Below are 26,147 nucleotides of genomic sequence, written 5' to 3'. Positions count from 1 at the left end.
TGAGTTAGTTTAAGAATATTTCAAATATAATCAAGTTTATATTTTAATTACTATAAAATATCGATACTGGCAATCAGCTCACTCGTTTCTACGGGAAAAATCCAATTTCCGTACGGTCTGTAGAAGCGGATGGTAGACGCGGTGGTGAGTGTTCATTTACATTGCGCACTCATAAAATAAGTCGTATCTGCTGATTCGGTCCACGGTTTTGCGTCGGTGACTGTTTGAACTATAAGAGATACTATCGGAAATATTGTCAATATTTAAATACTTAAATTTTTTTGTTTTTTGTATATTGTGTTTGCTAAGTTGTGTTTGACTACACGAAGGTAAACATTTACAAGCAGTCATTTATTATATATTATAGTCAATTATTATGTATACATACATATATATACTTGTATATCTAACATGTATGGATGTACATACCTATACATACACACATTAACGGCTTTTCATAATTTGAACCCGTAATTTAAACCAACTTGCCAACCGTTACAAAAATATTGAACGGTTTTGGTAATTTATTACAGTTTTTTTTTTTGGTACAAAGTATACACTGTAATTTAATTTACATGTAGGAACAATACAGTAGCTCGACAAATACGAAATTCGCACTGACTGAACGAAAGAACGAAGCGTCCATCATAGCGGCCTAAGAAATAGTAACGGTCAACATACTTGTAGTTTTTAGCATACTCGTATAAGGAAGGATTGTAACCATTGAAGTGAACGGACGTTTATATTTACATTGGATTTTGAATAAAAACCCTACAAATGGGGGCTCAACCGGGATTGTGATTCGAATGTAAAAAATGGAATATGTTACAGTTTCGGCTAAAAAATAATATTAAATAAATGATGCTGATCTGTTACTATATGTGAATAAGATACAATAGTTCAAAGCGTGATCTAAACTATTTAATCAGAATTCGTGAAGATTCGTCTAAAATCTGTATAAGTCAATAAGATAGAGCAAAGTGAATGAAACTTGTGATACATCTAATAACCATCAAATTGGCGGAAAACTTGGGGAAACTTTAGTATAGCATCCCCCAAATTTGGCGTTAAAATGATGAAGTTGCAGTTAGCAGGTGTGTGGTGGTAGAAAAACGGTTTTTTGGTGAAAGCGTTGTACCAGTGCGTTGGTCAGCGCAGCTAGTGACGTTGGTTTCTGTTGAAGAGACAATTTGTAATAACACATATGTAAAACTAAGAGAAGATAGTTTGGTTAGGGGTTCTACGCAAGAGATTCCCAGTACGCCAAAGCTGGCTGTTAGCCTGTGCAAACCCCAGTGAATTTCCACTAGCTGCTTAGATCGCTTTTACACACAGACTCTTTTGTAACCCAAACCGATGAGGGGACGACGAGGAAAGACGAAGGGACCTTTGTGTTCTTGTTCGTAATAGCTCTCTGCTACCCTTTTCAGCATTCCTTTTCACTTTCAAATTCTTTGAATGGTTGTAAGAGCGCTCGATTTCAAATGAATTCGTTCACAAATTTGAATTCTGTTATCTATTTTTTGTATGTAATATGCAAATATGTATGCATAGAATAATAGAAATATTTTGAAAAATTGTAAATAAGGAGAAAATTAAGATATAAATTATTGAGTAAAGAAATTATGAATTTTTAATACTTAAAGATTAGGAAATTTGTTATAAATTTGGCCTTGAAAATATTAGTAGCGGATATTCAATACATTCTGGTGGATAAGGGAATTCCCGTCTTAAGTATTTCTTTGAAACCATTAAGCGGGTAGGTATTATGCATATTTACATGTTCTACCACATTCATGCTAATTCATTGCAAGCAAAATGTGGGATCACCATCCCAACATACAAATGATATATGCAACACGATCTAAGTGTTGCGCAGTCGAACCGCACAAATATTTACGAAAATTTTGTGAAAAGGAAAGCAGAAAAACTAGACTCGAGTTGCTGGACTCTTTTTGACCGTATGAATGCACAGAGCGACACCAAAAGAGAATTTGAAAAATATGAGGGTCAAAAGAGTCCCAATGGAAAAGCCGTCTAAGTGCCGTTTCAGACAGGGATTCAAAATAGTCTGAGTTTTTTCAAATTTTCTTTTGGTGTCGCTCTGGACATTCACACGGTCAAAAAGAGTCCAGCAACTCGAGTCTAGTTTTTCTGCATTCCTTTTCACAAAATTTTCGTAAATATTTGTGCAGTTCGACTGCGCAACACCGCGCAACACTGCGTGCTGCCTATTTCATTTGTATGTTGAGATGATGGTCACACATTTTGCATGCTATGAATTACCATGAATATGGTAGAACAATATGCATAATACAAGTACCTGCCCGCTAAATAGTTTCAAAGAAATACTAAAGACGGGAATTCCCTAATCCACAAGAATGTATTGAATATCCGCAACTAATATTATCAAGGCCAAATTTATAATAGGATTTTCCTAATCTTTAAGTATTAAAAACTCATAATTTCTTTACTCCATAATCTATATCTTAATTTTCTCCTTATTTACAATTTGTCATAATATTTCTATTATTCTATGCATACGTATTTGCATATTACATACAAAAATAGATAACAGAACTCAAATTTGCGATCGAATTCATTTGAAACCGAGCGCTCTTGCGACCATTCAAAGAATTTGAAAGTGAAAAGGAATGCTGAAAAGGGTAGCAGCGAGCTGTTACGAACAAGAACACAAAGCGTGCCACCCGAACACGAGTAGCACGGTCCCTTCGTCTTTCCTCGTCGTCCCCTCGCCCACAATAAACTGGTATGAGACTCTTTTGAATCCCTGTGTGAAACGGCACTAAGATGGACGCTGAGAAAATTAGGGCAATGATAGTAGAGACGCTAAAAGAGAAGTTAAGGGAGCTAGGGTTGGACGTTACGGGCAGAAAAAAAGAGTTGCAATTGCGCCTGCAACAACAATTAGTTTTCGGGGACGAGCAAGCTGAGGACGAAAGCGAGAATGAATCGACAAATTCGTCTTACGCTGACGCTCTAGCTGCTTCAGCAAATGCGCAAAAGATGTTGTTTACGTTGCGTGATGTTCAAGACAGCGTTTCGGATTTTTATGGAAATGATACTTGTGACGTTCACCACTGGATTGTAGAATTTGACGAGATAGCTGACACAGTAGGGTGGAATAATCTACAACGGTTTGTATATACGAAGCAGTTGCTCAAGGAGGCAGCGAAATGGTTTGTGCGTGGGTTGGTGGGTGTAAGAGACTGGAGTAGTTTGAAACGCTCTCTTATTGCTAAGTTTGGGGAAAAATTATGTGCGTCCGAAGTGCATTGAGCATTAAGAAATAAACGTAAACATACAAAAGAAAGTTTACAAGAATATTTATACTTCATCATCGAAATCGGTAAGCCAATATCGCTCGATGAAAAGGGTATAATAGAATATTTTGTAGATGGTATACCTGACGCTAAAGCAAACAAGGGAATTTTATATCAAGCGAAGACAGTGGGCAATATGAAGGAACAAATTCGCATATACGAGAAAGTTAGGGGTGTACAAATAGCTGCAAACAAAGGATACGTGGGACAGATTACGACAGAAAGTAAAGGGTTGATGAAAAAGAAGTGTTTTAAATGTGACAAAGAAGGTCATATAGCGAGGGACTGTCTGGAAACCGGATCGATTAAGAGTATTTGTTTTAAGTGTAATAAAAGGCGCATTAGTGTAAAGAACAGAGAGACAGAATGATTAAAAGTGAGCGGGTAAATACGGTTGATAGCAAAGTGGAAACGTCTGCCAGTAAAGGTGGAATGATTTTCGTTGATGCCACTATCAATGGCTTTACCTTTAATGCATTAGTAGATACAGAATGCATTGCGTGTATCATGAGGTATGATACCCTATTGATGTTAGGAGAGATAGATCTAACTGGGGAAAAACAGAGATTGTTTAGTATTGGCAAAGGCGTGCTTACGACATTAGGCAGCTTTACGGCCGAAATGACAGTAGAGGGACTATCATGGAACGTAACATTTCACGTAGTTAGGAAATAGCAGCGAGGCACGCCGGAGCTGGGATGGCTTCTGAGGGTGTGTATGGTGGTGTTGAAGGGGTTGTGTCAACCCACCGTGAGTTAAGAGACTATGGGGATAGTCGGGGTAAGGTTTTCAGGGGACAAAAGAACATTACTAAATACGTAGTAGAAACAGGATCTGAAGTCATGGGTGACAAAGGTTTAATTGAAGAGTTTGAAGTACTGTGTTCAATTGAAACTGGAATATGCGAGGAGACAGATCGAGTGGATCTATCGCATCTGTCGCTAAAGTAGTAAGCGGTTAGATTGATAGTTACTGCCCTAAGATGCCTAGTCATGGGCCAGTAGAGATGAAGTTAATATTGAAAAACGAGAAACCGATATTTCAGCGACCACGTAGGGTGTCGCAGGCGGATCAACATCGTATTGACGAAGAGGTCGCACGAATGCTTAAGGAGGGTATTATACAGAATAGTGTGTCGGAATACGCATCGCCAGTTGTGTTAGTTACAAAGAAAAACGGAACAAAACGGTTTTGTTGTGATTTTCGCAAAATTAACGAACAAATAATAAGAGACAATTTTCCAATGACAGTCGTTCACCGGCGGTATTTTGTCGCTACATACGAGCAATATTCCAGGACATGCTTGCAGATGGAACTGTTATAATATACATAGACGATATCGCCATTCCCGCCAAGGATGAAATAGAAGGTCGGTAGAAATTAGGAAGAGTATTAAAGCATGCAAGTAAAAACGGTTTACACATCAGATGGGATAGATGTCAAAGTTTAAAGAAAATTATTAATTTCTTGGGGTTGACCGTGGAAAATGGTAGAGTTCTTCCTTACCAAAGAGCAAGAAGGAATTACAGCGGTTCTTAGGCTTGACTTCATATTTCAGACGGTTCATTTAAAACTATGCAGTTATTGCTAAGTCGCTAACAGATATGCTTCGCCAGGAAGAAAAATTTATTCTTGGGGAGGAAAAACTTTTAGCCATTCAAGAACTAAAGCGGGCGTTGGTGAACGCGCCCACTTTGAAACTTTTCGATCCAAATGCAGAAACAGAAGTATATTTGGGTGCGTCAAAATTCGGGTATGGCGCAGTTTTATTGCAAAGGGACCCAGAAGACAATCTATTGCATCCTATTGATATATATATATATGAGTCGTAAAACATTGAGGACAGAAGAAAAGTACAGTGCGTTTGAACTTGAGGTTCTGGCAGCTATGAAAGCCCTTAAAAAATGGTGGATATACTTAAAAGATATTAGGTTTAAAATAGTAAGCGATTGTAACCCTTTCACTATGACTGTCAAGAAACAAGACGTACCTGACAGGATTATAATGTAACTGCAAGAATACAATTATGTAGTTGAACATAGATCAGGAGCTCGCATGAGACACGTAAATGCTCTTAGTCGCGCATATTGTTTGTTATACTTACAGTGACCCCGTTAAGGAGTTGTTAGTAGTACCGTCTAGTATGGAAGACGAAATTTTTAAGCTAGCACATTGCCAGGATCATTTTGGCGCAAAAAAGACGCAGGAACTGGTGGAAAGAAATTATTACATACCAAACTTGAACAAAAAGGTGCAAAATGTAGTAAGTTCATGTGTGGAGTGCATAATTGTAGATTCGAAGAGGGGTAAGAAAGACGGCTTGTTGACGCCGATCGATAAAACCTGTGAACCACTAGGGACTTACCATATCGACCACGTGGGTCCTTTAACTGAAACATGTAAAAGGTATAACCATATTTTAGTTATTATAGACGCCTTTTCGAAGTTAGTTTGGTCATACCCAACGAAATCAACCGGGGTGGAAGAGGTAATTGATAAATTAGAGAAACAATCGACAGTTTTCGGCAATCCGAAAAGAATCGTAATGGATAGAGGGGCGGCTTTCACATCAAACGCTTTTAACAAGTACTGCACTAAAGAGGGAGTACAACACCTGTTGATTGCAACCGGTGTCCGACGAGGCAATGGACAGGTGGAACGCGTTCATAGGACCGTGGTTCCAATGCTATCTAAGAAATCTCAAAGTAATCCGACTCAGTGGTAGTCGCAAAAGTACAACAGATTGTAAACAAAACTGCACCTCGCACCACCAAAATGACACCCTTGAGAATTCCACAGGATTGAACATGCGTGTGACAAACTACCCAGATTTACAAGAAATTTTAAGAGACCTAGAAATAGAAGAGTTGAGAAGAAAAATTGTAAGACATTTAATCGAACAAACAACAACAAGGATTTGAATACAGCATAGGGGATATTGTAGCTATAAAGAAAACTCAGTTTGGAGTATCTACGAAATTGAGACCGAAGTATTTGGGACCATACAAGGTAGTCGCTCAACTAAACCATGACAGATACGAGGTCGAAGAGGTAGAAAATACGGAAAGACCAAAGGAAACGATGACAGTTGCGGAAAATATAAAGAAGTGGACTTAATTATTCGAGGTCGAATAATAGGTCAGGACGGCCGATTGTAGGAAAAATACGGTAGCTCGACAAATACGAAATTGGCACTACTGACTGAACGAAAGAACGAAGCGTCCATCATAGCGGCCTAAGAAATAGTAACGGTCAACATACTTGTAGTTTTTAGCACATAAGGAAGAAGGAGTGTAATCATTGAAGTGAACGGAGGTTTATATTTACATTGGATTTTAAATAAAAACCCTACATACGTGTATGTATGTATGTTCATAAATATATGAAAGGGAATCGAAATGACTAACTATGATTTCCTCCAAGGGCTTTTGGGGAATAAAGTGTATGTAATTACGTGTATGTACGTCTACGTGTGCTTTTATATTTCTCTCCAATTCCTGAATTTTGTTGTTAGGATCACTTCATCTTTGGTATTATTTGTGCGCCGTTGTGTGTTCATTTTTATACTTTCGCAACTTGTTGCTACAGAGTATAATAGTTTTGTTCACCTAATGGTTGTTTGTATCACCAAAACTAACCGAGTTAGATATAGTGTTATATACAAGTATGTGGTATCTTGGTTTATTAATACACGTCTGCTATCATAATATAATTAATGTATGTAAGAGAGATAGCAGTAGTGTAATTCTTAGGATAACAGTGTAAAGTAGAATGTAGGATAACTTAACCCTTAGTTGTACTAATATAAATGAACTTAATATTAACCCGTGAATGCATGAATTAAATAAATTTAAAGATATGTTCAATGTGGTTGTCACCACATACATATATACATATACATATAAATGATCAGGATGAAGAGACGAGTTGAAATCTGGGTGACTGTCTGTCGTCCGTCTGTGCAAGCAGTAACTTGAGTAAAAATTGAGATATCTTTATGAAAATTGGTACACATGTTTGCTGATACAGATACGATTGGTGTTGCAGATGGGCGTAATCGGACCAGTGCTACGCCCACAAAACGGCATTAATCAATAACAAATAAATTGCCATAACCAAGCTCCACAACAAGATACAAGACTCTTATTTGTTATACAGAAATTGAAAATTTTCTAAAAATCGGGAAGTTATTGGTTTAACCCCATTTTGCAAAAATCGAGTTCTCAACAGATCTCGACGTTCTGAGGGTCGAGGAAGCTTTCCCGAACATTTCTACGATGATGTCCGTATGTCTGTATGTATGTGTGGATGTATGTCTGTGTGTGTGGATGTATGTAAACCTCTTATAACTTTTAAATGGCTCAACCGATTTGAATAAACTAAACGGCATTCCAAAGGGTTTCATTGTACTTGAATTTCGTGTAAGTTTTCGAGAAATCTCAAAAATATTGTATGATGTAGATTGTGTGTCGTTCATACTTGTATGGGAGGTATGTTTGTGGGGATGGTTTTCGGGAACAACATAGGCTCATTTAGCCACTATGCTAAATATATTGATATTCGTGTATCCTTATATTTCTACGAGTATTCAACGGAAAAAAATCAAGATGTGATACTATTATAATACTACAATTCTTCTTTTATTCTATTTATAACTCATTTTGTTACATTCTTTATCACCTTTTTTTTCCTAAAGCAAGCTGGTATCAATAAAATGTATGCACCTGTATTTCTCTCTTAATTCGGTAGCGAATCTGCTTTGAAGGTATTTCGAAACATTATTCTCAGTCCTATTGTGTTCAAATTTATAAATTTTAATTATCTTTATTATTTTCTTTTTCTTTCGAATAGCACTACGTGAAACGATAAAAGTTAATGGTATTTTATGTTAAGTTCCCATTTGAGATTTTACTACTACTTTAATGTGTCAACGTTTTGCCTGAGATACTTTGTTGTCTGCATTTATCGATAATAATCGGGAATCCATCTGTTTTAATTTTTGCCACAGACCATGATTCAATTATATAAAGCTGTGTCCATACTGAGCGTGCTTCCTCTTACGAAAGAAGTGTCTGTATCTAGAATGTCAAAAAACTGTTTTTTGTTTTTCTTATGAATTTTCTGTTTACGAAGTGATGAATTTGTGTGATTTACAATCTATTCGTATTTAGTTATCACTCAAAAAACGCATGGGAAATCTTTGAAAAACTCATTTTGGAATCATAAAATGAAAAAAAAACACAAGGCAAAACAACTGCATTTAACATTACGGATCCAATTACTTTTGACAAATTGTCGTTTTTGGGATATTAACACATGCCATAGACTAATAATACCACTTTTTATTGAATCTCTCACAAATGCTACTTGTACATTTTCAATGAAATTGTAATCTAATTTGAATTGAAATATAAAAATTTTTTATATTTTCAATTTTTCTTACAATATTCCTTATTTTATATGTGTACTAGGCCATAAATATAATAGCATGTCAAATTTTCTCAACATTCGCTTTTATCTAGTCGCTTTTTCGATATGGCCTTGCGTTTCCGTCAATGCTTATTATTATTGTGATAAGCAGAAGGAGTTGTGTGGCACAAGTAAGCATTTTATGTGTAATCCGGATGATGTGGTAAGTGTATTTATATTATATATTATATTATTGATACATGCCTAAAGCACTAATCTTTATTCTTAGCCTAGTGCAGGCGAGCTCCTTGGACTTTTGCCATTGACAGGCAAAATTAAACGTCTTTATGTGGATCGACACAACGAGTACCGTAACAAACTAGCAGGGGGTGAACAAACTTTCAAAGGAGGTGGAAAATTTCCAAAAGCCACGCGGATGCGCGAAATAATTTGGGATGACGAGTTAGCCTATATAGCTGGGCACCATGCAAAACGCTGTAATATGAAGCATGACGCCTGTCGTTCCACTGAGCGATTTCCAGGCTCCGGTCAAAACCTCCATATACTGGGCTCAAATATAAAGCCAGAAACGGTAACAGACGTGGTAGTGCACGCGGTGGATGATTGGTGGAGCGAATATGTATTGGTGGATGATGGCAATCAAATGGTAGAAGAATTTCCAAAAGGGTGGGGGTAAATAATTTGTAATCAAAAACATAGTGACTTTCGTACGATTTTCAGCGCTGCCGACTGGCATGATATCGGCCACTTCTCTGCCATTGCAAACGAACGTGCAGCTTTCGTCGGTTGTGGTCTGGCGCTATGTCAAAACTGTTCATTTGGATCTTATTGTATTGAGGTTACCTGTAATTACTCAAAAACTAATGTAGCGGGCACATTCATGTATAAAAAAGGAAATTCGTCAGCATTCGAATGTGATCATTATGACAGCGTACAGAGTAGTAAATATCCGCATCTTTGTGAAAATACTGGAAAGATATTTACAGATTAGACTCATAATTAGATCTGTGTATTAACCCAAAACAAATGATATCTAAATTTACAGTTTTTAGTCGTGGTAATTAAAATCCAGATTGTTTTAATGACAAAATTAAAACAGAAAGTGGTACTACGAGTATACTTTTCCCACGATCACAACTCTCGGGAGTATAACTCGTTAATATGTTGAGATTAAGCTCATGGGTTGTGAAATGATTATTAATTGTGCTATATTAGGGAAATTTCTTTCATTTCAAAAATTTGTATATTTAAAGCTTTGAAAAACACTTAGTAACTCAAAAATTTCTTTATTGTTCTTGCGACATGGTATACTGCACGAATGCTTACTACATGATGTATATATTTAAGAGTGTATAACTTTTAAAGAAATAACTGTAAGGAAAACCCCAATAAATTCTTTTTTGTAGAGCGTAATGTTTTGTATTAGAATTTTCTTTTTGTTTAAGTTATAGGTTTATTTTTTAATTAGATTAAGATTAAAAATTCTCATGATATGTACATGTAGTATGATTATTTACGGTCTAAATTAAAACTAAATAGCTCGCTTACTTTGGATAATTGCTTTTATGAAAACGGCTGAAACCTCAAGGAGCGTCAACAAAAAATTAATGGTATGGATATGTGGTTTATAATTTTTGTATACTCTTGCAAAATGTTGATACAGACTATAATAGTTTTGTTCACCTAATGATTGTTTGTATCACCTAAAACTAAACGAGCTAGGTAAATTATATGGTGTTACATATATATTAATGATCAAGTTGACCAGAAGAGTTGAATTTTGAGTGACTGTTTGTCTCTCCGACCGCCCCTCTGGACAACCGCCACGTCCACAAAACGTAATTAAACAAAAATTTATAAGTGGACATAACTAATTACTAAATTAAGATATTAAAACTGTTATTAGGCATGGGGGTTCACAGTCGCAAGAAGCACCCGCTTTCTAAGAGGTTTAATGTATATATCTCCTAAGCCACTTAAGGTACAACAACTAAATTCGGTCAAGACAAATCTCTTAGGCACACCTGCCACTGTAAAAATTATTGAAATCGGGTAATCACGCCGCCCATTCGAGCTATATCACTCAAATTTGCACAACACAAATCATTTTGACATTTCTTAAGACAGCGTGAAAATAGGCGAAATCGAATGTTAACCAAGCCCACTCTCCATATAACGGTTTGTTAAAAACTATTAAAAGTGCGATAAATCATAAATAAGTGCGTCAGAGACATTAAATTTTACTTCCAAGACGGCACAAGAGAGCTACTAAAAAATGAGGATATTTGCAGCTAAATTTAAATCACTGTATTGCAACACAAGACCTGCTCAAACAAACGATTATAGACAAAAATATTGATATCGCGTTATTAAGCGAACATACTGTCAGCGTTCGGAAAGCACTTGGATCACAGACAGTACTGGCAAGGCAGCAATATGGTCTTGTAAAGAGAAACCTTTTATGTCGCATTCCAGGCAAGCTCACAATGGTTTCACATGGGCAAAAATAAAAGGCATATATTTCGTAAGCTGCTATGCCCGTCCCAGCGCATCAATTAAAGATTTCGAGGACTTTCTCCTGAAACTGTCCCTGGAAACCAGAGGCAAATCGCCAATAATAATAGCGGGTGAATTTAACGCATGGTCTACTGCTTGGGGCAGCAAAAGAACAAACTGTCGTGGGCGTCTTATTTTAGAATTCCTGAGCCAAACGAACCGCACGTTAATGAATAGCGGCACGAAAAATACTTACCAAAAAGGAAATTAAGGTTCCACAATAGACCTAATGTTTACTAATGACACATTGAGCAGACGCATTAAGTGGGAAGTGTCAGACATCTACACAAATAGCGATCACTCGGCTATAATTGCTGAAGTTCTGTTCTCTAGGGAAACGTTTCCCCCCCCAAAATTCTTCACAGAGGCAAAGCTGGAGCCAAAAAAATTTCAATAAAGACGTTTTCGAGATAGTCTGGAGTGCGGCAAAGACACAAGGTGAAGACGCCGCCCACTAGGTATCCGCAGTGCGGAAAGAACTGGTCGCAACATGCGACGTAACTATGCGTAGGACAACACACCGAAATAAACGAAGGCCAGTATATTGGTGGAACGAGGAAATAGCCACGCTTACGAAACTTTGTCACTCAGCCAGACGTCGCCTACAGCGTAACCAGAATGGCACAAATGATATTGAGTTTAGGGAAACGATTAAAAGGCATAAGAAGCTCCTGAAGTCAGCGATTACCCGCAACAAAATAAATAGTTCCGAAAAGCTTTGTAATGAAGCGAACACGGGGAACTACGTACCAAATTTGCATGTCCAAATTTAAAAATAAGTCCCAGCAGCCTACTAGCGCATCCTTTATGAGAAGAGTAGTCGGGTCACTATTTCCGACACACCACCCTATCTCCTTCGCTAAGCCACGAAACGATGCTGCAGAGCCACCATTGTTGGTCACTGAAGATGAAATATTGACCATAGCTAAAATAATAAAAAGCAACAAAGCGCCTGGAATAGATGTCATACCCAACAGAGCCCAAAGGAAAGCCATGACTATAAATCCCAGTTTGTTTGTAAAAATGTACAATGCGTGTATTATAGAAGAGGTGTTCCCCGACCCCTGGAAGATACAACGTTTGTTACTGCTCCTAAAACCAAAAAAGCCACCGGATGAACCTTCATCTTAACGACCATTGTGCATGCACGACACGACTGGTAAAGTGTACGAAAGCATTGTAAGAAACCGCTTGGAGCTAGCAATCCGAAAGCTGGCGAATTATCAGAAAGACAATACAGCTTTACAAAAAAGAGGTCCACTATTGACGCACTAAGAGAAGTCGTTGATACTGCGAAATGTGCAGTAAGTGGCAAAAGATGGAAAGGTGGCACAAAAAAGTATTGCGCGCTAACTACTCTACTGCCCAATATCTCGTAAATATTATAACGAGCTATTTTAAAAATCGCATTTTGCTATTCGACACCGACGAGGGCACTCAGAGCTACACTATCTCTGGTCGAGTACCGCAAGATTCGGGTTTAGGCCCCCTACTATGGAACTTGATGTACGACGGGGTACTAAGAATACATCAACCAAAAACGTGAAAACAATAGCGTATGCGGATGATCTCATAGTGGTAGCAGTGGCTAAACATTTAGATGATCTCAGGCTCAAATGCAACGATTGCATAAATGGTCTGCGCCAATGGTTTGCTACCATGAGCTTAGAGCTGGCCGAGCAGAAAACTGAAGTTTTGCTCATAAGCACAAGGAAGGTGAAAGAAAGGCACACAGCCGCAGATGAAGTATCAGGGAGTAATACTTGATTCCAAATTAAAATTTTAAGAACACCTGGCGCATATTTCCGGTAAAGCGAATAAAATTTATAATGCTCTATCGAGAATGATGGTCAATAGAGGCTGCGTGCACTCCAACCGGCGGTTTTTAATAGCAAAAGCGATGAGTTCGGTGATATTATATGCAGCGCCAATATGGATACAAGCGCTAGACATAAAATCATATGCTAGACAAATAAACGCAGTGCATTGGCTTTCTGCAATCCGAATAATAATAGCTTTTCGAACGATATCAAGTGATGCTGCTGAAGTATTAGCCAGCATGCCGCCTATTGACATCCAGGTGGACGAATTCGCGCGACTGTACCAGCTCTCAGTGCCGTCTTCAGGAGTAAAAAAAGAGGAGAGAACCAAGAGTCTAACAATGTGGCAGCAACGGTGGCAATCCTCATCTAAAGGACGATGGACCCCCAGACTGATTCGGGACATTTATTCGTGGATAGACAGACGACACGGGGACCTATATTTCCTAAATTTAAATTTGAGTGGGTATTGATACTTTAGAAAGTATCTATTCCAATTTCATCGTGATGTTAGTCCGTTTTGTCCGACGTGTACAGAGTGCATAGAAGACTCTGAACACGTATTTTTCAGCTCTAATTATGACAAAACAGAGATACTTACAACAGATTAGGAGTCAGTCAGTCCGAGACTTAAATGTCCTTTTCTCTCCCATGAAGTAATACTTAATCCAGTGGTTCCGTGGGAGAGACATGAGTTGGGATTAGGTTAGGTTTAGCGGATTTAAGTTCTGCACTTCGGCTTTCGATGCTTCCCCCTACTATAAAAACAAAAAACAAAAAAAAAGAGAGCTTACTAGGAGCGGGTGTCAAAATTGGACGATATCACATTACTTCGGACCTGCTTTATCAATTTCAAACAAATTTGGTACTTATTATTACTTTAACATTCCCATGTCACAGTGCGAAAATGAGCGAAATCGGAGTACAACCGCGCCTACTTCCGTATATCATCATAAATCACCTTTAAATTCCACATGATTTTTATACCCTGAACAGGATATATTAAGTTTGTCACGAAGTGTATAACACCCAGAAGGTAACGTCGGAGACCCTATAAAATATATACATAAATGAGCTGAGTTGATTTAGCCATGTCCGTCTGTCTGTCCGCCTGTCCGTCCGTCTATATATACGCTAACTAGTTCCTCAGTTTTTAATATATCTATCTGAAATTTGCACCTGTCCTTTTCTCACTAAGATTCTGCTCATTTGTCGGAACGGACAATATCGGACCACTATAGCATATAACTTTTTCATTTGTTAATGAAACAATGTATCCTCCAAAGAAATTGTTCGGATCTCAGCACTATATCATATAGCAGTCATACAAATTGAACGATCGGAATCAAGTTTTTGTAAGGAGCCTTTGTATTTGTGAAGGGTATTATAGCTTCGGTGCAACCAAAGTTAACGTTTTTTCTTGTTATCTTTCCAGTATACAAAGTATACAAATCAAGCACGAATTATTATCTCGGGATAAAACTGTGCAAGAATTGTGGCATCAGGTATGCAAACTCAGGTCTAAAAATTGTCAAAACCGGACCATAACTATTCAAGCCCCTAGCTACCGGAAATGTGGACCCCAGAGCCTATGACTTTTTAGCGAAAATATCGGTCAATGTGTAAAATATATACTTGAAATTAAATGAGAATCCTTTCCTGATAATAGTAATTCTGTACGCCAAAAATTAATTGAATCGAGTCAATATTTCCCTAGCCTCTATATACTTAAGATTTTCAAACTTCCAGTTGCCCTTATACCATATATATCAATGATTACAAATAATATCTGAGCAAAATTATTTAAGCGTATAATATTGGATATACTTTAGTTTAATGTTGAAAATATATGAGATTATATTATGACATACATACATACGTATACTAATATCAGTTATTCTAACAATCCTTTTTATATTAACGGTTTAGCGTTGAACATGAATGGAGTTGGTCTAGACCTAGGTCTTAATCTCATATCCCTAATATTATCAATACCGATGTTCTGGTTGCACATCCACTTAATATATATTATATTAAATTTAGTCTTTTCGGTTAAGTTTTTTTCAGATATAAAGCATTTGAGAGTGATTTTTTTATAAATTTCGCTTACTGGAATAAAATTATATTTATAAAACTAATTGATTGACTAATTGAACTAAACCTAAATCATCCACGATTTTGTCGAATAATGATTATTGAATTCATTGCAACATTTTGCGACAGAGTGTAATAGTTTTGTTCACCTAACGGTTGTTTGTATCATCTAAAAATAATCGAGTTAGATATAGGGTTATGTATAATATATATAAATGATCAGGATGACGAGACGAGTTGAATTCCGAGAGGCTGTCTGTTTGTCCGTCCGTGCGCGTGTGCAAACGATAACTTGAGTAAAAGTTAAGATATCTTAATGAAACTTGATACACGGGTTCCTTGGCAAAAACGTAAGTACGAGTTCTTAGGTGGGTGTACTCGGACCATTGCCACGTCCACAAAACGCCATTAATCGAAAACCTTTAACATGCCATAACTAAGCACTAAATTGAGATAAAAATTTGTTATTTGGTACGGGGGTATGCACCTGTGAACTAAAAATTTTGAAAGAATGGACGTGGCCCCGCCTTCTAATAGGTTCAATGTACATACATATCTTCTAAACCTAAAAATGCTGAGGACAAATCCTATAATAAATGGATGACGCGCTCCCCCACAACGGTTTTGTTAAAAGCTACTTAAAGCCCGATAAATCAAAAACCAAATGCACCAGAGACATTAAATCTTACACTCAGGATAATAAAAGAGTGCTTTTTAGTAGTCGGGGGGAATCGCCCACATTTAGGTAAATACATATATCTCTGGACCTTCTTGACTAAAATCCTGTCGATCTTATGTTACATTGCGAAAATGGGCGCCTACTCCTCTTATAGCACCATTTTAAATTCGATATGAATCATTCACTTTCCAGTACACCAATCAAGCACCAATGGATATATTCGGATAGAACTTTTCACAAATACTGTCTTTGAGGTATCCTTGCACGTTGTAAGAGTATAATACGTTTGGTTACGCCTGAACTAAGCCCTTCCTTACTTGTTTAATATGAGGTTTTGCCAACAACTCAAGGTATCCCCCGTCTTTGATTCTTTCAAGAAGTTGCAAGAGTATGAAATGTTCGTTTACACGCGCCCTTCCTTACTTGATTTATCGCGCTTTTAGTAGTTTTTAACAGAAACGTTATATGGGAAGTGGGCGGCGTGATTCCTCGATTTCAATAATTTTTACAGTGTCGGCAGGTGTGCTTAAGAGATTTGTCTTGAGCGAATTTAGTTGTTGTACCTTAAGGGGCTTAGGAGATATATACATTAAACCTCTTAGAAAGCTGGGTCACGCCCTTTTTCTAAAGATTTCTATGTATGTAACTCCATATTCTAGTTCATTTAGTTTTAGGTAAACAACCGTTAGGTGAACAAAACTATTATACTCTGTAACAACATCTTGCAAGAGTATAAATACGCCAAACACAATAAATTTTACACCTAGGATACAAGAGGAGGGAGTCGGGGTAAAATTCCGGACGATGGGCGTGGCACCGCCCACATTCCGGTGAACACGCATATCTCAGGACCTACTCGACAGATATCGACCAAATTGGGCCTTTTTCCGATATAACACAATTTTAAATTCCAATTCATTCTTTCACTTTCCTGTATACAAATCAAGGGCCAATTAATGTATCCGGATAAAACTTTTCACAATTAGTGGCTTCGAGATGTCCCTTTTTATGACTGAAATTTGTCAAAATCAGTCCACAACTGTTAAAGCCCCCAACTACTAGATATGTGGACCCCAGTTCCTATTGCGAACTTTTCATCGAAAATATTGGTCAATCTGTGAAATACATTATTGAAGTTCGAAAAAAATCTTTTCCTGATAATATTATATTAAGCTTGTATGTCGAAAATCGATCAATATGTTTTTGTAATAATTGTGCATCTTTGTGCCTACAATAGATAAATAATATCTTGATTAAACTTAGTACACATGTTCCTTGGCAAAAAAGCAAAGACGAGTTCGTAGATGGGCGTAATCGGACTACTTTAAATTCTAGATGGCACAATAGGGCTTTATAGGAGTCGGTGTCACAATTGGATGATGGCGAGGATCCGGCCACTTTTAGGTGAAATCACATAACTCGGGACCTGCTCGACCGATTTCAATCAAATTCGGTTCATAATATTCTTATGTTATTCCTATGTTACAATGCGAAAATGAAGGAAATTGGACTACAACCATACCTGCTTCCCATATAACATAATTTTAAATTCCATCTGATTCTTTTATACAAACTCCGTAAATTGGGTCTGCCTTGGTCATCGGTGCCCTTTTTTGGAACATTCCATAAAGGTGAATTATAAGATCTTTTGTTTGGTTGAATTCTTCTTTCACTCAACAATTTCTCAATTTCTTTCCTGACAAACTCATGGTCAGGCATAGGATATGGGTACTTTCATATCGGATCTTCTGATTTAGTCCTAATTGATGCTTGTATAGTGGTTGTAAAAGGAAATGTTTTACTAGTAAAATTATTTCTTTAGATATGTTCACTTACTTGACCTTTAAACTCTTCATTATTTATGGTAAAGTTAATTTTCGGTTCGATTTTTGGAACCAACTATTTCTTGTATTTTAAACTATAATCTAATAAATGTATCTCTGCTTTTATTTGTCGTAATCCTTGGTCTCAAAGGATCATGTCGAACTCATTTAATTCGTTATTTTCGAAAAACGTTAGATGATGGCCATACATAGTGATTATTTTTTGTTTTAATCTATGACTGAATAGCCGTGTAGGGTGGTTTTGGTTTTAATTGGTTTTATCCTAACAGAGTTACCTTTGTTACAATTTTTGTTTATATAGTTTTTTTATATAGTAGTGGATCCGGTATATATTAATAAACTAACGGGTGTACCAGTGAGACCACATTTTATTTGAATGCAGGGCAACCCGTTTAGTCGCCTAAAAAAGTACTCCCTGATTCATATTGTTCTTCACAATTGGAAAAATCTACAGATTGTAAGTATGCTTCTTTCTCTTTGTTTATTTGTTTAATTCTTTATGTAACATTTTGACTACTACAAGTATATGCCCTATTCCTCTTATATTATTTGGATTGTTATAGTTACCACTATTAGTTGTTGTCTGAACGTATTGTCTTGAACTATCCGCATCGATAGGTACGGATGCAGCTTGCTTTATTGGTAGTTGATCGTTTCGTTGCATCATCACGTTTGGCCTGTATTGGTGATGGTGTCTGTCTTCTTGGTGTGGGTAAGGTTGTGTTGGCTGGTTGAAGAGAGGTTTGTAACCATGATTGTGGTTGAATCTTGAGGGTGTAGTTTGCATCTCAAATTGTTGATTTGGATTGTCCTGATATATAGTACATGCAATCGCGTATGCTGATTCCAGGTTGTTTGGATTGTTACTGTAAAGAGTTCCGCTTGTGTATTTCGAACTAAGTTCACGGACAAATGTCCTAACCGCTTCTTGATTGACATAGTCTTTCATAGCCGTATTATTTTGGTCGTTAGACATCTTGATTTTGAAAAGGGCCAAATTAAGTGCTTTGGGCACTTCGCTTTTGCTAGCGTTCTTCTTCCTTGAATAATCTTCTTCATTTCATCCAATAAAACAGTAAGGGACGTTGATCAGCAAATGTGTAGTTCAACCGATTGATTATTGAATAGAAATTCATTTTCGTGTTGTGGCTTGTGAGGGTGTCGGCGCGGCTGGCCCCGTATTTTTGGCCTAATAATTCCTACGGCACTATATTATTTTGAATGATGGCTGTGGTCTTTTATTGCTTCCATAAAAGTCCACGCTTGCGACCTACTACTTTTATTCAATGCCAGTTAGTTGACACTTTTTTCAGACATCTAGTGTTGAAAATCCTACTTCCCGTGAAGTTTGTATTTTATTTCTTTCTTGTTATTTTCAGAATAAATATGTGGCTTATTCGGTTTGAGCCCCCAGTTAACAAGCTAGACTTGTTTTTGATCAAAAAAAAAAAAAAAATTTAATGCAGCGACGTGCACTTCTTGATTTATTCACTTACTAATTTTTAATGATACATCATTTAGTTATCTTACGACTATTTATACTAAAATGTGCATTAATAATTGTTTCGGTGAATATTGTTGGTTACCTGATAATATTGTTATTTTTGTTGATAAAGATTTTATGTGTTTATGTGATGACGTTGTTTTCGAAATTTTAGTTTATTTTCATGCTAATTATGTGGTGTGTGTGAAGGGAATAAGGAATCCTTAACTCTCTCCGACATGCTTACATACATATGTATGCGTGGTCGATTTATTTTACAGCCTTCTAGCTGCACATTTGCACCTGCTGAGAAAGGCAGAGCTGCAACCGCCGAATAAGGAGGAGCTAGCGGTGGAGCCACCTAATTTTAAACTGGAACCGCCCATAGTGGCAGCCAAAAAGACAAAGGTCTGCTGAAGAGGCAAAGCCGTCGGCCAAAAGACCAAACGATGAAGTAACACTTAGTTCTTCTGTTCAGAAAAGAACGTCTCCTCCCAATGACCTAATAAATCTCTCTTCTCCTTGCCCTCAAGGTGATAAGCCGTCAACTTCCAAAGAGCTCAATTCCCCAAAAGCTCTATCTAATAGTAATAAGTGTCTCACAATTCCAGAGGCTCCCCCTATTAACTTAGTAGCATCAGTTAATAACTTGACAGTTATTCCACCTAAAAAGTCTATATTTATTTCGAGACTTGCCAAAGATACCTTGGTGGAGGACATTAAATCTTACATTTCGTCACGTTTAAAAATCGATGATATCAATATACGTAAATTTAACTTCAATTATGATAGAAGTATATCATCGTTTAAAATAGACGTATCTCTTGAAACATTCAAAAAGATCTTAGATAGTTCATTCTGGCCATCTGGGACTTTTGTACGCGAATTTAAACCTAAATTTAGAAGTCAAACTGAGGAAAACAGTGTTAAATTACCAAAAGCAACCACCGATATAAAAAACTGATTGGTAGAAATTCGCTAAGCATTTATTATCAAAATGTTAGAGGTCTTAATACAAAATTAACTGACTTGTATTTGAACAGTTCCAATTTTAATGTCCATATAATTGGATTTACAGAAACTTGGTTAAAACCTCACATTTTTGATAATGAGATTTTAAACAGCGAATTTCAAATTTTTAGATGTGATCGACTGAACAGAATCGGTGGAGGTGTTCTATTTGCCGTGCATTCCTCTATCCCATCTGAAAATATTCTTGTTCCAGGGACCGATTCATTTGAATTTAAATGTATTAGAGTATACGTTAATAGTTGCTTTATTTATTTAACCCTATCTTATATACCACCCCATTCGGACTTATCTGTATACATGCAGCATGTTTCTTTAATAAATAGTGCTACCTCGATGGCAAATAATGCAGATTCAATAATTGTATTAGGTGATTTCAATTTACCGTGTGCTTCGTGGAAACCTTTCGATGACTATATCGTGCCGATTTGCAATCGGTCATGTTTTAATGAGTTTTTCGAAAAAATGTCCGAGTTGGGTCTGAACCAAATTAATTTGATTCCGAATAAATTTGGTAAATGCTTAGATTTAGTATACGTTGATACCTCTGCAAAGTGTTCCGTTATTCAGAGTAATCCTCTTGTTCTACCAGAGGACTCATATCATCCTGCTTTGGAAATATCTGTCGAAATCTCAGGCATTGTACGGGATAACAATCATCAAACTTCGTGCTTCTGTACTCGGTTTAACTTTGCAAAAGCTAATTTAAAAAAATTAAATACAGAACTTTCTACAATAACATGGCCTAATTATAATGGTGACATTGAATTGAGTGTCTCTCATTTTTTTAATAACATTAAGGGCGTGACGCCCGCAAAATCATTTGTTGATGTGGCCCGGAACCGCTTTAATATTTGTGTGATGGATGAGGGAGATCCCGAAGGGAAAATCCCCAGAGCCCAATGGAAATGGGTGCAAGCTGCGTATACCTATGATTCCGCAATTTCAACCAAAGAACAAATAGAACTTAGACATCTTCGTTAAACAGTTCACATATTCTTGTCAAGAAGCAATAGAGGTTGCTTGTTAGGTAGGTAGGTAGGTAAAGTGGCTGCCATTCGACACACTTAGGCCTTTAGGAGGCCCATTGTGATACCACTGGGACTGTGATCCCCTCACTCTACTGGTTCCTCTCTGAACCACCCCGTACTTCTGATGAACTTCATCAGTGTGACAAGTTTTATCTGTGCAACCTCCGAGACGTCGTCAAGAAACCCACGACCCATGGTTGCGATTCTTTTCCTATATAGTGCTGCGCAATCGCATAGAAGATGTTTAATGGTCTCCTCCTCTTCTACTTCCTGACAGCTTCTGCAATAGTCGTTATATGGGGCGCCAAGTCTACTTGCATGTCTGCCTATTAGACAGTGGCCTGTTAGTACTCCTACGAGAGTTCTTATGTCATTCCTCTTGAATTTTAACAGTCGGCATGTGCGGCTCATATTCCATTCTTGCCACGTTTGCCTGCTGGTTGAGCAGGTCAGGGATTGATTCCACTGACACTCGGCTATATTAATGACATGTTTGTCGATTAGGTATCTACACGTAGCCAGAGGCATATTTATGTCCACCTTACCAGGATCTAGTTGTAGGGTGGTGCCTGCTCTGGCTAGTTCATCTGCTACGCAGTTACCAGGGATTTCACTGTGTCCTGGAACCCATTGCAGATTTATAGTGAAATAGGATGACAGATCCGCTAGAAGATCATGGCAATCCTTCACTGTCTTCGACGAAATCCTATGAGACATCAGAGATTTCAAAGCCGCTTGGCTGTCTGTATATATAAATACACTTCTTGTTGTTATTACGCTTTTTGTTAGTACAAGAAGGCTTTCTTTAATTGCAGTGACCTCTGCTTGGAAGACACTACAGTGGTCTGGTAACCGGAAGGCGATTTTGGTATCTAACTTAGCCGAGAAGACACCGCCGCCTACTCGGTTATCCAGTTTGGAACCATCCGTATAGAAGCTAATCCCTTCTTCCTTGTCCACTACATCCCGTTCCCACTCCTCTCTGGAGGGAAAGGTAATATTGAGGACCGAATTTAGGTTCAGCTCCACCGGATTGCGAAAATCCGTAGTTATGGGAAGAACCGGGAACTTCCTAAGTATCCTAGAATGTCCCTTGTTACAGGCGACTAATAGGGAGGCTTCCCTCAGTCTTAGAGCTGACTTCGCTGCCATTTGCTTGCAATATAAGTCTGTTGGCAGCAAGTGTAAAATTATGTTGAGTGCCTGGCTTGGCGTAGTTCTGAGAGCTCCACTGATGCAAATACTAGCTGCTCTTTGTATACTTTCCATGCTTCTAATCGCATATTTCTTTTCTGTAATTGGCCACCATACTACTATCCCGTAGGTCATGATCGGCCTTACAATTGCTGTGTACAGCCAGTGAGCCACCGGGAGTACTGTGTTTCTTAGTAAACAATACTAGTTCTGTCTTGCTAGCATTTAAATTCAGTCCGCATGATACGGCCCATCGATTAATCTCGTTTAGTATTGTCTGCATGAGACTAGCGAGGGTGTGCGGGAACTTGCCCCTAACCGAGACTGCCACATCATCAGCGTAGGCCACAACATGTACCCCCTTCTTTTCTAGGTCCACAAGCATTTTATTCATTGTCAGGACCCAGAGAAGTGGGGATAACACGCCTCCTTGGGGTGTACCCCTTCGGACAGATCTGTACATCGTTGAAGCTCCCAGCGTTGAAATAATTGACCTGCCCAAGAGCATCTGTTCAATTAATTTCCGGAGAGGCTCAGATATGCTCAGATCTTTAAGCGCGCTCAATATGGCATTCGGCTGGATGTTGTTAAAGGCACCTTCTATGTCTAGGAAGGCTACAAGGGTGTATTCTTTTATTTCCAGAGATTTTTCAATCTCTGCTACCACTGAGCTTAATGCCGTTTCTGTGGATCTACCCTTCGAGTACGCATGCTGCGAAACTGCCATTTTTCTTGGGTTTAGTATGTCCTTTATATGTATTTCTATTAGTCTTTCCAGCGTTTTTAAAAGAAATGATGAAAGACTAATTGGTCTAAAATCCTTTGGATTAATATGTGAGCTTTTGCCCGCCTTTGGGATATATATCACCTTAACTTCCCTCCATGTCGAGGGAATATAGTTCAATTTCAGCGCCCCTCTAAACATGGTTGTTATCCAGTTTATTGTGTAGCTCAAAGATTGCTGTAATTGGGCCGGGAATAGACCGTCTGGTCCCGGCGTTTTATAAGGCTTGAAGCTGCCTATTGCCCAATAAACATTGTCATCTGACACTATGTCTAGCGGAGGGGTCTCCGAGCTTACTTCACTCCCCATTATATGCCCCCCTGTGAGGTTCTCGGAACTGTCTGGGAAGTGAGTGTCCATTAGTAGGCCCAGAGTCTCTTTACTGGATTCCGTCCAGCTGTGATCTGGCTTCTGAAGGTATCCGATGCTGTGTTTCGACTGTGTCATTATCTTTCTCAGTCGGGACACTTCTGCTGTATCTTCGATGTCGCTACAAAAAGATTTCCACGAATTTCTTTTTGCTTTTCTTACCTCCTTTTTGTATGCCCGAAGGTGGTTGTGATAGTTATCCCACTCTATATCTTCTTGGGATAGTTTGGCAGAATTGAATTGCCTTCTGCAATTCTTCTGCATGTTCTTAAGTATTGGGGTCCACCAAGGAGGTCTAATTCTTCCCCTACTGTGCGTTAATGGACAAGCTACCTCTAGTGCTTGACGACAAGACTCTGTGAATCGTTTAACAAGGATGTCTAGGTCCTCTTTCTTTTCCGGTTGGAATGGTGGAATCATAGGAATACGCTTTTTTAGCTCCTGCATGTGCATCTGCCAGTTCGTTTTCCTATGATTCCTAAATTTCTCTTCCCTAACTACATTTTCTTCAATTATACACTCAATGTAGCGGTGGTCTGAGAAGGAGTGTTCTTCCAATACCCTCCAATGTGTTATTTTATCCACCAGTTCTTCCGATACCAGTGTTATATCTAATACTTCCTGTCGGTTTCTGGTTATAAATGTGGGCGTACTACCTTTGTTACATAACAGAAGCTTACTTCCTATTAGATAATTAAAGAGCAACTCACCCCTTTCATTAATGTCCGTGCTTCCCCATAGATTATGGTGCGCGTTGGAGTCGCATCCAAGTATGATCGAACACTTGGATGCTTCGGCGTCTCCTTGAACAGCTGCGATGGTACTGCTACCTCGTCGTACGGCATGTAGCATGATGCGAGCCGGTATTTCCTCTTGCTCGTCTCCCAGCTTACCACCGTAGTGTCGTTACTACTGTAATTGTGTAATAAAAAGACATTAAGCTTTTTGTTAGCCAATATACATGTCCTAGGCTTACCTACACAACCATTCGCGTATAGATTGTACCCTGGTGTCCTCAGACCGCAAATACGCCCTCCGTTAACCCATGGCTCCTGAATGAGGACAAAGTCAGGCCGTTCTTCTGCCATGCGGTTAACTAGGGCTAGAGACGCTAGTTTGCTGTGGTGTAAATTAATTTGGAGAAGACGCATTAGTTATGGTCTTCTCTGCATCATCATGAGAGTCGCTTAAAAGCTCACTCTCAGTGTAGAGTTTAGAGAGTCTGTCCGCAAGTTCAGACCCCGAAGTACACTCACCTTGATCCGTGATCTCTGCGTCGCTCGAGGACTCCACTGGATCTTCCTCGACTTCGCACTCCGATTCCGATGCCAAGTTTTCTCCTGCATCGGCGTCTGATTTGTAGGTCATGACCTTTACTTTTGTGAATCCGTAGTTGATCTCTCCGCCACTTTTCGCTAGCGGTTCTACGGATTCTTTTGTTAGAAGCAGCAGAATCTGCATTGTGGCTCGCTTCGTCTCCACTCCAGATTCTGCTGCGGGGTCGTCAAAGGCCTTGACGAATCTCCATCCCTCCGTTGGCAGATTTGGGTTGCAGGCTCTTATGAGCTGCATTATTTGGTCCGGCTGCGATGGTGTAGCCGGGATCCATACCCTTGCTCTCGGTCGGGATGGGATATCTTTCCTGTCTACCGCCACCAATTTGGCTCCGGGGTAGACCTCTCCCACCTTAGCTATTGCTGCTTTATATAGCTGGACCGATCTCTCGTCGTCACACGCTATCATCTTTATTTGCCCTTGATACCATCCGGCATCCGCACATGACGGGGGTGGACCTGGATTGCTAAGTAGCACTTCCAAAGCCACATTCGTCAGTGCGGCTTGCACCCATTTCCATTGGGCTCTGGGGATTTTTCCTTCGGGATCACCCTCATCCAGTACACCAATGACAATGCGGTTTCGGGCCACATCAGCAAAAGATCTTACGGGCGTCACGCCCTTAGTTTTCGGTCTCTTAGCTGACGGCTTAGCCTCTTCAGCGGACCTTTGTCTTTTTGTTGCCACTACCGGCGCTTCTAGTTTGAAGTTAGGTAGGACAGCTCTCGCGCAATCAATGGATTCTCGGAGCTCCTTTGTGAGCTCCTCATTGTTTGGCGGTTGCAGCTCCACCTTCTTCAACAGGTATGCAGCGCGTCGCCTCTCTGCATACTTTGCTTTTGCCGGGTCATCAATCCTGAAGGAAGGCCACTCTCTGGCTGACCCACTACTGGCAGCTTCGCTTTTAGCATCTCCTACCTTCTCCTGCTTAGCTGCCAAGCCTCGGCTACAGGGGTTGGTATGGGCTGCCTCCAGCGTTGCTGTTTTTGTGGCGCCAGCCTTGGCTACTGCCCCCTTAGTATTCGCCTTTGCTCCAGGACCAAGCTTTGCTCCTGCCCTCGCTTTGGCTGTTGTCGAGCTCGTGCCAAACGCTGCTCTTCTCTGGGAGCAACCCGCTCCCTCCGGTCTTTTTGAAGGAGGTCCGGACTCCTTTTT

At 38.9% G+C, this 26,147-nt stretch overlaps 2 protein-coding genes across 2 annotated transcripts; one reads left to right on the top strand and one right to left on the bottom strand.

Annotated features, from left to right (window-relative positions):
* On the bottom strand, positions 1 to 26,147 carry LOC138856112 (uncharacterized; the record flags this gene model as incomplete). Its single annotated transcript, XM_070106530.1, has 2 exons — positions 1 to 241; positions 24,368 to 26,147. A coding segment is annotated over one exon (1,359 nt), but the record flags the coding sequence as incomplete, so codon positions are not given.
* Positions 8,753 to 10,187, top strand: LOC106623294 (venom allergen-1). The gene is made up of 3 exons (XM_014242751.3): positions 8,753 to 8,976; positions 9,043 to 9,440; positions 9,495 to 10,187. The coding sequence occupies exons 1-3, from the start codon at positions 8,833 to 8,835 to the stop codon at positions 9,763 to 9,765; spliced, it is 813 nt and encodes a 270-aa protein (XP_014098226.1). The 5' UTR covers positions 8,753 to 8,832; the 3' UTR covers positions 9,766 to 10,187.

This window comes from Bactrocera oleae, chromosome 3 (assembly GCF_042242935.1).
Source record: "Bactrocera oleae isolate idBacOlea1 chromosome 3, idBacOlea1, whole genome shotgun sequence".
NCBI lineage: Eukaryota > Metazoa > Arthropoda > Insecta > Diptera > Tephritidae > Bactrocera > Bactrocera oleae.
This window is presented reverse-complemented; position numbering and strand designations above follow the sequence as displayed.

What these genes read in the sequence shown, in the direction of transcription:
- LOC106623294 (XM_014242751.3), top strand. Translation starts at nt 8,833, where the DNA reads ATGTCAAATTTTCTCAACATTCGCTTTTATCTAGTCGCTTTTTCGATA. An exon ending in TGTGTAATCCGGATGATGTG is followed by an intron (nt 8,977 to 9,042) that starts GTAAGTGTATTT and finishes CTTTATTCTTAG; the next exon opens with CCTAGTGCAGGCGAGCTCCT. An exon ending in GTAGAAGAATTTCCAAAAGG is followed by an intron (nt 9,441 to 9,494) that starts GTGGGGGTAAAT and finishes TACGATTTTCAG; the next exon opens with CGCTGCCGACTGGCATGATA.